The sequence below is a fragment of the Scaptodrosophila lebanonensis genome, unplaced genomic scaffold (genome assembly GCF_003285725.1).
Source record: "Scaptodrosophila lebanonensis strain 11010-0011.00,11010-0021.00 unplaced genomic scaffold, SlebRS2 tig00001415-arrow-pilon, whole genome shotgun sequence".
Taxonomy (NCBI): Eukaryota; Metazoa; Arthropoda; class Insecta; order Diptera; family Drosophilidae; genus Scaptodrosophila; species Scaptodrosophila lebanonensis.
Window position 1 is genome coordinate 10,528,771 of NW_022060742.1, and position 12,614 is coordinate 10,541,384.

At 38.0% G+C, this 12,614-nt stretch overlaps 1 protein-coding gene across 2 annotated transcripts in view; it reads right to left on the reverse strand.

Moving 5' to 3' along the window:
- Positions 1-856: 856 nt before the first annotated feature.
- LOC115632145 (synaptotagmin-5) overlaps positions 857-12,614 on the reverse strand; it is a 66,644-nt gene continuing 54,886 nt past the window's right edge. The window contains exons 1-7 of one of the 2 annotated variants that reach the window (XM_030529163.1): positions 5,386-5,844; positions 5,052-5,303; positions 4,460-4,964; positions 2,659-2,939; positions 2,448-2,597; positions 2,240-2,380; positions 857-1,209 (exon numbers count right to left, since the gene is read on the reverse strand). In XM_030529163.1, coding sequence (XP_030385023.1) covers positions 1,063-1,209; positions 2,240-2,380; positions 2,448-2,597; positions 2,659-2,939; positions 4,460-4,964; positions 5,052-5,303; positions 5,386-5,721 — 1,812 coding nt within the window. In that variant the 5' untranslated portion in view covers positions 5,722-5,844 and the 3' untranslated portion in view covers positions 857-1,062. Of the gene's footprint in view, positions 1,210-2,239; positions 2,381-2,447; positions 2,598-2,658; positions 2,940-4,459; positions 4,965-5,051; positions 5,304-5,385; positions 5,845-12,614 lie in introns of those variants that run through there. The other variant, XM_030529164.1, reaches the window with a different exon arrangement.

Consider the following 12,614-nt stretch of genomic DNA (forward strand, 5'->3'; position numbering starts at 1 on the left):
GTCAACAATCCTTGGCACTAGCGGCGACTGCCACTTGGAAATGTCACAAATCTTGGCAGTTGCGCAGTTTTTTGCTTGCCACTGAAGTGCCAAATAAATTGTTCATATACATGTGTAGTATTAGCTATAAGGTCGGCTATTCATACACAATTATGTTGTAATGTCGCGATAAGTGGGGTTGACGTTTCTCTTTCTTTCATTCTTCTTGGAAATGTTTTTAGGAACTTGTGTTCCAGTCAAGAATACCGATTTTCGTTTATGAATACTTATGGATATACAATAGTTTGTTAAAAATATTTAACTGGTTTATATATATTTATATATATATATATGTATGTAGAAGGACGTTTACTTTAATAATCAAGTACGTTTACAAATATACATATGCTTATGTTTTGATTAAATTTGTCAAGTTGTGTTCACACAGGCAAATTATTTACACAAAAACTTCTATAAATACAAGTATTTAATTGTTTATTTTTAAGGCCTATATGAAGCCACCAAGTAATTAGAAATGTTCATAAAAAAGCAACAGCCAGCTTGGTTGCTTCATATAGGCCTTGAAAAGAGTAGAATGTGTATAATATACTATATATATACAAGTATAGGATTGTATATATTATCAGCTAGTTAGTCGGCGGGCAACAATTTTCTGTATTCAGCTCAATAGATCAAAAAGATGGAGAGAATCGTGAAGAACCTTTCTAGCAAATATTTTGCCTGTGCCACAACCTCTTAAGCTTTATTTCGGAGACCGTGTGTCCTATGTGTGGTTTGTAAAGTACATACTAAATATTTTGATTTACTTGTAGATACAATTAAACTAAGTAAGTACTTCTTGCTCGAATATGTTTGTATATGCAAGTTATTTATATTATAATCATTATACATATATGTATGTATACAAGTATATATTTCTGTAGTTTAGCGCACACATTTCCATTTACATTAAAACCCATTAGTAATTTGATAAACCTTTTGATTACATACATAAATACTTGGAATTATGCTTTTGTACACTTAGCGCACTTATCCTACGCCCAAAGGTGGGCGTGGCGTTGCTTAGCGAATATAATGCCACATGGCCGTCGGCTTGCGTGCATTATTTATCATATCGTGCCAATGCTGGCAGCCGGTTCCACTCTCCTGAGGTCCGAGGCCGCAGCATCCGATCTCCGCCGCCTCGCTCCCCGCCCCGACCACATAGATCTAAAATGTAGAACAAAAAATTGCAATTAGACAATTGTTTTTGATGAGATTCAAATGTTTTTTAGTTCATATCTATTCAAGAACTTATTTTCGTGCACTTAAGGATTAAAAAGGGTGTATTGAACAGACAGAAGAAAGCATCCCTCGACCCCATAAAGTTTATACAAGTACAGAGAAAACTCTCTTGGGAGTGTCCGCTTAAGGGGATACTTAAATACTTTATACACCGCTCAAAGGTTTTAGAAAAAGTGTCCGGCGAAGAGAGTGTCCAGATAAAAGAGGTGTTCGTTAAGGGAGTTTTTACTGTATTTTAAACCAACTAGATATGTCTGTCCGTCTGTATGACCGCCTGTATTTCGGAAACTGCTGAGGCCACATTAACCAAACTTGGAAAGTAGACTCTCCTCATCTTTAGGCATCACAAGTTTATTTTATTTCTATAAACTTGACACCCTGGGGAGACTAGAGAATTTCTTCAATCCTGACTATATTTCGAAGCTGCATAAACTAATTAGTTATTTTTTTTATATTTACTGTATATACTTCTCTATCTCTGCTCGCATTTTAATTAAGATTTAGAAATTCTAATAAAAGGTATTAGTGAAACAATTATCTTCCAATAATCCTCTTCTTCTTTTTGCTTCTGGTATATAACAGAGCGGCGGAGGTTTATTTGGTCGCAGGGCCTGCTTGTTTCTAACATTCTCAGCTTGAGAATATTTTTAAACCAATATTTCGCATTCTATACATGTTTTCTTCTAGGCTTTTGGAAGCTTCTAAGCAGTCGTTCGAATAAGTCCGAATTGTTAGTTTTCACAGGTACTTCCATTTAAAGAATATTTGTATTACATCAGTCCCTTTACTGTGCATTGATCTTCTCATAGATTCCATATTATACAGATCCCTTTATGACTATAGAGGCGGCACATCTCGAATATTGATGCGTCACAAACTTTTACTTCTATATTAAAATTACAGACTAAACCCTTCTTTTAGCGCATCTTCTAGTTAGTCTTAGGTTCGAGCTCACCTCAATGGCCGCATTGTGAAGATAATTCGATTGCAAATTAAATGTGAATGCCTCGTTCCAAATGGGATTGGTGGGATCATCTGATTTAGTAATGCTCGTCTTCTTCTTTTTGACGCGCTTGCCATTTTGAATAAGATATATCTATGGGGGGCATGAGAGTGGATTAGTTAAGTCTTAAGCTCTATAGGGTATAAGCGAATAGGTGTACCTTAACGTAGGGCTCTTGTATGGTTTCCAAGTTTCTAGCCTTCATGATGACGACGGTCAAGCGTTCAGCCTGTGGTAAATAGTTTAGTGAGCACAAGAGCTCCGGTCGATCCTCCTTGGGCTTCTTGGTGCGCAGCAGATCGCCCCAAATCTGGAAGAACCGAAATGTTAGACATCTACGGAATGCCATAGCCTTTTCGGGCTCAGCATACCTCCACCGACTTCGACAGGTCGAGGCCGTCCACGGAAATGCGCACCTCGCCAATAATGTCGTTGTGGGAATAGCGATCGTAGTCGAGTACCTGGAGAACCAGCTCCTTGCCTTGCAGCTGATCGCGCGAAACCGGAAACTTGAAGTGCTGATCAAAGTAGGGATTCGATTCGCCACGATGTATGTGAGTCTGCCGTTTGCGATTGTCCACCTCCGGCAACAGCATCAGGCGTACATAGGGATCTCGAAAGCCGCCCTCTTCAATGGGACTCAGATTGTGCGCTGCGATCAAAATTATAATAGATATATATTATAATGTATAAATATACTTGTATACAGTGAGAATCCATAGACTGGCCCCAAAGCCGGACAGCTTTCTTAGTCGGATAATAGCTTTATTCAACATGCTCCAATAACTTGTTAGGTTGCTTATTTTAATAAAATATCTCTACAAATTATGCAGAATGAATATAAAGGGCAATCAATTAAACAATTCGCCTTTTTACGAATTTGGTTTTGTTGAAAGAGTTCGGCGTATTTTAGTTGCTTTTGTAATTCTTTTAACTATCTCTGGTTCTTAAGATGACACCAGAAAAAATTCTGTAAACTGCATGGAATTAAAGTTTTAAGTTGTCCCTTTGGAGACAGAGATTACTTTTCCTTATATTTCGTCATAAAGTACTTAACTTATTTTGTTCAACTCACTACAAATTAAAATGTCATGCCTTTAGTTGCAACATTCTTCCTTGTAGAACACATTACTAATATATAGTTTGCAGATACACGCTACGATCCGGGTCTAGTAATAGATTCTTCTGAATTTTTGAGGCTGATTTAAAACAGAACTTAAACAGAGTGCAGTCCAGCTTTCAAAGGATAATGTGCCGAAGAACATATATTATTTGGATAAAGAGTGACTGATCTATGGCTTTCCCACAATCAACAGAACTATTCGAGAGCTACAAATAACCTCAAAGGGTTCTCTTTAGGCAAATTTAAAGACTAAGTGAGGAAAAGAATACGCAAGTTTTGCTTTTTTGTACCTTTCTGCATTGTCTTCTCTCAGATTTTGCTGCAAAAGGACGCCCAAGAAAATATAAATTTTAATAACATTGATTTTTGTTGAGAGTACAACTTTTTTCCTTCCTATTCTTTTGCTTGCCGTCATTTACTCAGAAACGCAAATACTAATGTTTTATGTTCTTAAATATGTATTCAAACAAATCCTAATCAATGGCGCGTTTAGCAGATTTGCGATTTGTGATCGATCATTATTGATTTCAGCTGCTGACCGCTGTGATTTATGATTCGGATAAGTAAAAAAATCAATCGAAATAACAAAACAAAAATCGGAAAAATATTATGTTTACATGATTTAGATTTTTCGATTTTGCGACATAGTCAGAATTTTGTCGAGACCTTTGGCAAAATGCACCCCAGCCAACTGTGAGTTTTTGACCAAAAATGCTAAAATCGGAATGTTTTATTAAAACAGTCATCGGCAGAGGCAAATCAACAATCGATAATCAAAAATCACAAATCACAAATGGTTAAGACTTGTGTGAACGCGCCAAATTAGTTGTAGAACTTATTTTTCTTTCCAAAAGGCCACACATCGTTAAATGTTTTCTTGAAAGCACTACACACCTAAACTCCCTTATTCCTTGTATGTACATACTACGAGTATATATAATCGATTTGGACAATTCGTAAGCGAATATCCCCCTTAAGTGAAGACAAACCCTGCGACATTGGGTGTCCGGCTATGGGGAGTTGCTCTGCAAATAGCGATCTAGACTTACCTTCAATCAAGTGAACCGTCAAGTCGAACAGATGGTAGTCGTACTTCACTCGCAAGTGCAGGCGTCCCACCGAATGACTAGACTGGGGAGCTGTCAAATAGACGGGCCCGTCCGGCATGCGATACAGATCCGGTTGTAGAGCGCCCAGAGGCGAGGCTGGGCCCATGGTGGGATCAACGCCTGGCTGTGGACGCGGCGGTATTAGCAGAGGTGAGAGGCAACGACCGCCGGCCACAACCTTGCAAGGACCGACTCCACCCCCGACCATGCTCATGCTGGAGGCCGAGCCGCCGGCCAGGGAGGCGAGGCTGCTCTGCGAGGGACTCGGGGTGCGCAAATCGCTGACATCGGTCGAGGCCGGGCTGCCACAGCGGGCATCCAACGAAATGGTGCGCATGGGACTGGGCGAACGAGCGAGGTGATGTGGAAAGGCTGGCTCGCTGGGTAGAGAGCTGCGTCCGTCGGGGCCGAAGGTGCGTATTTGTGGTGAGGAGCCGCGATGACCCTGCGTTTTGAACTTTGGATAAGCACAGAATCGTGCTGGGTCACAACACTGAGGGGGTACTGGGAGGGGGGAGGGCTCTCAACTTACCGAATGCCTGGACGGAGCGCTGTCCACGCTGCTCTGACTAGAAATCGAAGGCGTGCGTTGCAGACGCGGCGGAAACGAGCGACTCTGGTGATGCAAGTGCAAAGGACTGTGAAAGACCTCGGCAGGTCCACGCATAACCTCGGCATTGATGCCGTGTGTGGATCCTCCGCTGCTGGAGCTGCCCAAGCTGGCAAGTCCATGCGGCTGCTGGGCCGGCTGTATAGGCTGCGGTTCCTTGGCAAAGTTAACCTCCTGCGAATTACAGAGAAAGCAAGATAGACATATAGATTAGTAAAGTCAAGGAGTACCAGATGATGTCCAATGCGCTAACCACCTCAGAGTCCGTGGGCAGATCGCAGCTATCGCTGACACTGCCTGCCGATACGCTGCCAATGCCGCTGGTAGTCGACGTGACGGACGAGGCCGACGGCGGCGGGGTCATTGGCTGTGGCAGCAATGTAGTGTCCGCCGTGACCTCGCCAATGGCAACAATAGGAGTTGCACCGTTGTTGGCGCCGCTGCTGCCGCTGCCACTACCGCTACTCTCGTCGGCAGAGTTGCGGTCGAGAGTTACGCGCCGCACGGCACCGACCCGCTCCTTGGCCATGCGAGACCAGGACTCGATGCGCTTGTGCGCCAACCAACAGGCTGCTGGGCCCAGACCGCTCATTCTACTGGAGGACGCACAGCTCCGATTTCAAGAATCTATTTTTTTTTATTTTTTTATTTTTGGGCTGAGGAGATTAATCAGCTATACTGCTTAACCTATTGAGCAAATGTTTCTGGTTTAGGGTTTGGAATTTGGAAGGTCGCAACTGTGTTGAAACTTTTGGTTTAGCCTTCAGGCCGCAAGTGGAAAGGATTTTACAACAGATTCAGAATTGTTAAATTATGAAAAATTGTAATTCCATTATGGTTGCCCGAACTATGAAATTATCCAAGGAATATAAAATATACTTCTAGATTCCAAGCGATTTTCTGGAACTATGAATAATTTGTTGTGATTTGATTTAATCAGCTATACTACTTCACCTATTGAGCAAATGTTTCTTGGTTAAGATTTGGAATTTGGAAGGTCGCAACTGTGTTGAAACTTTTGCTTTAGCCTTCAAGCCGCAAGTGGAAAGGATTTTACAACAGATTCAGATTCATTTTAAAATTAAAAAAAAAAGAATTCCATTATGGTTACCCGAACTATGAAATTATCCAAGGAATATTAAATTTACTTTTAAATCATAAGCGATTTTCTGGAACTATGAATAATTTGTTGTCATTTTGGGTGACCGCAGAAATCTATTTGGTCTTTGCAGTGTTCAATCAGCTATATTGCTTCACCTATTGAACAAAGTTTCTGGTTTAAGATTTGGAATTTAGAAGAATGCAACTGTGTTGAAACTTGTGGTTTATCCTTCAGGCCGCAAGTGGAAAAGAATTTAGAACAGATTCAGAATTTTACAATTTAAAAAAAATCGAATATCAATATATCCAAAAAATACTAAATTTACTTTTAGATTCCAAGCGATTTTCTAGAACCTTGAAGATTTTGGTTTCATTTTGGTTATCCACAGAAATGTTATTGGTCTTTGTATAATTATTAAATCTTTTAGCTATGCCTAGAATGTGCTTTTAAATTTCATCTATGCTTCCAATTTCAATAGAATTTCATTGCTTTGTCAAGAAACTGTACTAAGCATGTAAAAAGTTGATATTTTTTTATTTTAGGCAAAGAGTTCCGTTCCATCAAAACCAGGCAAGCAGTTTTAAGCGAACTTTTAAACGAATTATTATGAATCGCCTCCATATGATATATTTCGAAGTTATACATTTTTAAGAAGCTTTATTTTGCAGATTGTGGCTTGCAAGCTCGTCAAATTCCACATAATGAGTTAGAATTATAAACTGAAAGCAATTATTTGTTTGCCAAAAAAGTATTAATAAATCAATGTTGTACAAATTTGAAAGCATTAATATTTCCAACCCCTCACTATACGATCAGTTAATGCTCGTCTCTACTATTTGAAATACTTGCATGAGAATGCCAGTCATGCGAAAATGAACAGAACAACAAATAATTTCAATTGCTAGTCGCATCGAGCCCTCAGGTTAAGACATTTACACAACATGTGAACTCGACATTCCGCACACCGAACACACTCAGTTGACGAACGATGTCCTGGCAGACACGTGCGGTTGGATTTTGTGACCAGGAATGGCATTAATTATGCCAATGCAGGCCACCACCCATCGATTGTTGCCGATGACAACCGCAAATCGGAGCATTCGATTTTGAAATTTGGCTCCGACTCGCACTCGGAAGTGGGCGCAGCTTGCCTTGACAACGATTATCCTGTCGGCCAACTGGTCATCATTCATGGGGCATGTGAGCTTAATTTGCGTAATTTATTTATGGACAAACACAGACTAATTTTAGTCGGCAATAATTATACCTAAGTCGATGATTTCAGGATGTGCGTGTGTATCGAATGCCACATGGATAATGACCCGCAGAGCCCTAAGATGGTCCTTCTACAACGTATGTACATGCATCCTTGTATATATACTTGTATGATAACTTAATTGCGACTTGCACTGGGATTTTGAATAGATTAAACGCGCTAGATAGGGAGAAGGTATCGTAAACTGTTCTTAGCAAGGCAAAAGCTCATCAAAATTGTTCAAAATATTTAGTGGAAATACATTTTTTAAATTTATTTTATTTCTCTAATTTAAAAATTAAAAATTTCCCACCCTCAAAACCTGTGTACAGCAGGCTTCTATCCAAAATGACACTGAATGTGTAATGACTAGCGTAATCATTTAAAAATAATCCAATACTTGTAACCCTAGGATAAGGCTTATAAATAAATAAATAAATAAAATTAAAAAAAAAAAAAGAAACCGAATTGTGCGAAGCCAAAGAATCGATCACATCCAGAGCAGTCACGCTCAGTGGAAACTATTTATGCCAGTACATACTATACGAACTATACAAAATTTAACTTATTTTTAATCATAACAAAAAATATCTTGAAAAGTTAAGAAACTTAGAGGCGAGAGTTAGTCCGTTACTCATAAATTTGGTAATGAGATTTGCTCCAAAATATTCACAACATTTTTGAGATCGATGTTGTGTCAAAAGCACTACTTTTTCTATTTAAGCATTTTCTTTTTCATTAACCCGTTATTTTAATTGTGGAACTTTAAAAAAATCGCTTTCCACATAACGATACATATTTCCTTTGAAGAATGATCTATTAAAGCACACACACAAATGTGCGGACTTATATAGTATATTTTATATTTTTCGGGAACACAAAGTGAATAAAGATATCTAAGTATCACTTTAAACTACAAATTATAGCCATTTTAACCTCGACTACATTTTTTCTGAGAGCAAATAAAATACCTCAATCGATATAGAATGCAAACTCAATACGATAGGTATATTAAAGAGGCTTTCCAACCAGATACTATGTCTCGAGTCTATACCTGGGAGCTCATTTTCAAGAAGATGTAACCAGAATGGTAGAATCACAGGCTATTTTCAAGTACCAGGGCAGCACAATCATCACAATAATGCTATCGAGCTATAAACTCGAAGGGTTTACGAACGCTTTTTGTTGACTAGTTGAAGGGTAAATAATATTCCCCCACCGGGTCGGAGGCGTTAATTCGATATTATTGTAATTTAATGAGATTTCTCCTTCCTAGGCTTTTCTAGCTTATAAGATGCTTTTTATAATTTTTATATATTTTCCTCCTATGTCGACAGTCAATGTTTCTTGAGTCTTAAGTCTCAACACAACTTTAACTCTGATATTTGGTAACTTGAATTTATATTATTCTAAATTCCTTATTAATATCTTTTTAGTCTGAATTGGTCAGTCTAATCGAAATATGAATAGTTTTGCTTGCTTTAAAGTGTTGGTAAACGCCGAACTTAATTGGAATATTCGCTTTGTAAACAAGCCATAATTTCTGATATAAATATCGTATGTAAACCCATATTGCTTCGAAGCGAAGAAATCAATAACTAATTAAATGCAAAAGTGGTAGACAATAGACTAGCTTTTATAAAAACGCCCAACTAGCAAGCACTGTGGATAATTCCCAATTGACACATTTGTCTTGAATCCTTTTAACAGTCGAAAATAGATGAATACATATACATACATATGTACAAGTATATATATGTACATACATATGTACTTCATGAAACACTCGATACGCCGCGTGGCGAATGCCAAATCAAAATTCATTTGCAGTCCCATCCAGTCACATACTCGTACGCACTCAGGACTAAGGTCTGAAGAGCGGGACAGAAGGAGAGGAGGGAAGAGCGGGAGAGATTGCTGTGTAGTTCAATACAAAAGTAAACAAAAAACGTATTTTTCAAGTATTAAATAAATTAAATGAAATTAAGCACGTGTAACGAATGACATCAAAACAAGGGATCGGCGAACAGGGCTGGAGGGTGTAAGGATACAAGCGAGCAAAAATAGAGAGAGAAAAAGAGAAGGAGAGAGAGAGAGAGAGAGAGAGAAAGGACGACTGGTGTGGAAGTTGAGGAGCAACCCTCAAATTAGTTCGGGATAATAAAATTGTGCTGTGGGGTGTTTCTTTGTCATTTTGTTGCTAAATGCACACGCACGCACACACAGGAAGATACACAATTAATTGGCATTTGTATGGCTGCCAGGACATTTGTGCATACACACACACACACACACACCCATACATGCATGCATTTGTATATTTATAGTGTGCCAGCAAGCCACTTGGACATGGCCTTGTGTCCTTCTTCTGCAATTTGCTGCTAAAAGGATTTTTATTGATTCGATTAGATTACGTTGGCCATTCATCAGCCTGTTGTTGTAGTTGTTGTTTTTGTTATCCTTGTTGTGAAGACGACTCTGTATTTTGCATTTTGCATGCATTTACTGTCAAATAGCAAATCCTTAATTTGAATGAGTGTTATAGAGGTTGCACGAGAAAACATCCACTTCAGATATCAGACCGTAAGATTATAATATAATCTTAGAGTAACTGTGTAAAAATATAAAAATCGATACTTGTTTGCTTTTTTTTGCAACGACATTCCAAATCTTGTTCAATATAGCAGCTTTATATTACACATCTTGACTGGAATTGTATATTGTTAAGGATAAGAGCTTTCCGTTGAGTATATTTGAATGAAACTCGTACTTAAATAGTTTTGCAAAGTATTGGACAGAATTGAATAAAAGTTGTGCAAAAAATATATGAAAAGTGAACTTTTGATAAATTGTAATAATAATTTTTGGTACCATATATATTTGAATAAATTATAATGCACCCGCAATGCGATGGCGTTTCTTCTTTCCTTCGAACTTAATAAAAACCTGTGTGGAAACCAACTTTATTATGTCCTTTACGAATTTGAATATATCCTACAACCTTTCGCTCTAATAATGTCAAAAAAAAAAAACCACACAAATAATTAGTAATAAACTTCCAATCAATCAAATATTAACAATTCTATATAAAACAAGTACTATTTTTAATAAAACTTAACAATTTTAGCAAGATCCTACGCGATAGTATTTTTAAAGTGAAAATATCAAATGAGGTTCGAATCGATAAAGAATTTTCTGGTTTAAAATCAATTTGAATGTTTTCAGGACATGTCTACTAAACGGGTTTACAAATATAATGCAATTGCTCTCAAAGTGGATTACTTAGTGCTTTAATGGATTTCTCTGGCTATCAACTACTTATTACACTCTCAAATTTATATTCACATTTAAATCTATCATTGAAATTATTTAATTGAAACGTTTGGATAATATTCACTAACTTCTAATCCTAATTTGTAAGTAATACAAATTATTTATTATGCACTCGACATTGATTAATCTATATTGCTGTTCACTAATTAGTTAGTAATCAGCACTAAAATTGAAATCAAAAACTATGCAAAAACCAAATTAGATCTTATAGATTCGCCTTCCATTCCAAATAACTGCTAAATTTAAGCTTTTGCTTAGCTGCTCAATCGAGATATGCTGGATTTGTTAAAGATATTAAAGATTTCAAATAAGTTGACCATCGATTTCTTAAAATTCGAGCAAGAATTCTGAAAAAACCTTTAAGAGATTCGTTTTCAATGTTCACAATCTGAACATCGAACGTGTATGGTGGAGGGCGTTATTCAAAAAAATTATTGTTGTAATGAACGAATTTCCAGCTAGATTCGTGGTAAAAGAATTAAACCGACTTAATTGATATTGGAAATTTGATTGAGTAGCAGGTTTTGTTCATTTCTCGGCACAAATTGATATTAGAAATATGTATTCTGAATGGCAGTCGTACCTTTGCCCCCATTTACTTTTTTGTTTTATTAGCCTTGGGTAAAGGATAGGGAGTTATTGCCTTTGAGTTCGACATAGACTAGTACTTTCCTGGTGCGCTCTTGACTCAAAATGTTGGAGAAAAAGTTCTGTCAAATGTAGTTAGGGTCTGCAATAAGCTGAAAACTAGTCAAATTTTTAGTGAAAATGTGTGAAATGGCACTCGTTTATGCTGGTGTGAGCACAAAGCACGCACAACTGCTAGGAAAAACCAATAACCCCTACCAATAACACCTTTAACACACATCATCACCAACTGAGCGTCACTTCTGTCTCTGTCTGGGTACGATGCCCATCCATTGAAATGCATCCGACCGCACCGTCGCTAATTGACACCTAAACTGTAATAAACGGGACAACAGGCAAGCCCATTTTTTCAACGCCAATGCGCCAGCCAAACCCAAACACACACACACACACACACACTCTCACATGATTGCATATGCCACATGCACAGAAAGTGAGGGAAATTCTCTGCAAATTATGCCAGAAAAACACCCAAAAAATAAAATAAAAGCAAAGCACAACAGAAAATGCAACGTTGCTGAATTTTCCACACCCCCCGCTCACTGCGGCATGCAAAAGGCGTTTCGATAATGTGTGGCATGTTGCAAATATCCACAAAGCATCTGCACATGAGTGTCGAATGTCGATGTCAACCCTAGGCTCGGGGCTCGGGGCTCGGCAGCACAATAACAGGGCGGTTGGCCAAGTTGCACATCTCTGGGGGGTTACGTAACATTAAATTGAAATTTTCCACTTTGTTTAATTTGTTGAGCGTTGATTAATGGGATTGTCATGGTTAGCACTTCAGCAAAATCTTCAAATGACACAAAAATACGACCTATTTGTTGTCATCGTTGTGCTGTTATTGTGCGATATACATATGTTTATGTTATTGCAGTTAATGGGCTGTTGGATAATGACAAAGTCAAGTACAGCATCCGATACAATGGCAGGCAATAACTCTTCGTGGATTCCCTTATCCTGTATCCTTTGCATAATTTAAACTTTCCCACAGCCAACTTGTGTTTTATTCAATGCTTTAGAATTTTAAGTGAATTAGTAATATGGGAAGGGTAATGAAAATTATTCATTTCATATCAATATTTGTCGTTCTCAAAACAAACAAAAAACAGTATGTAAAAGTTTTTGTGACGTCAATGATTGTTTT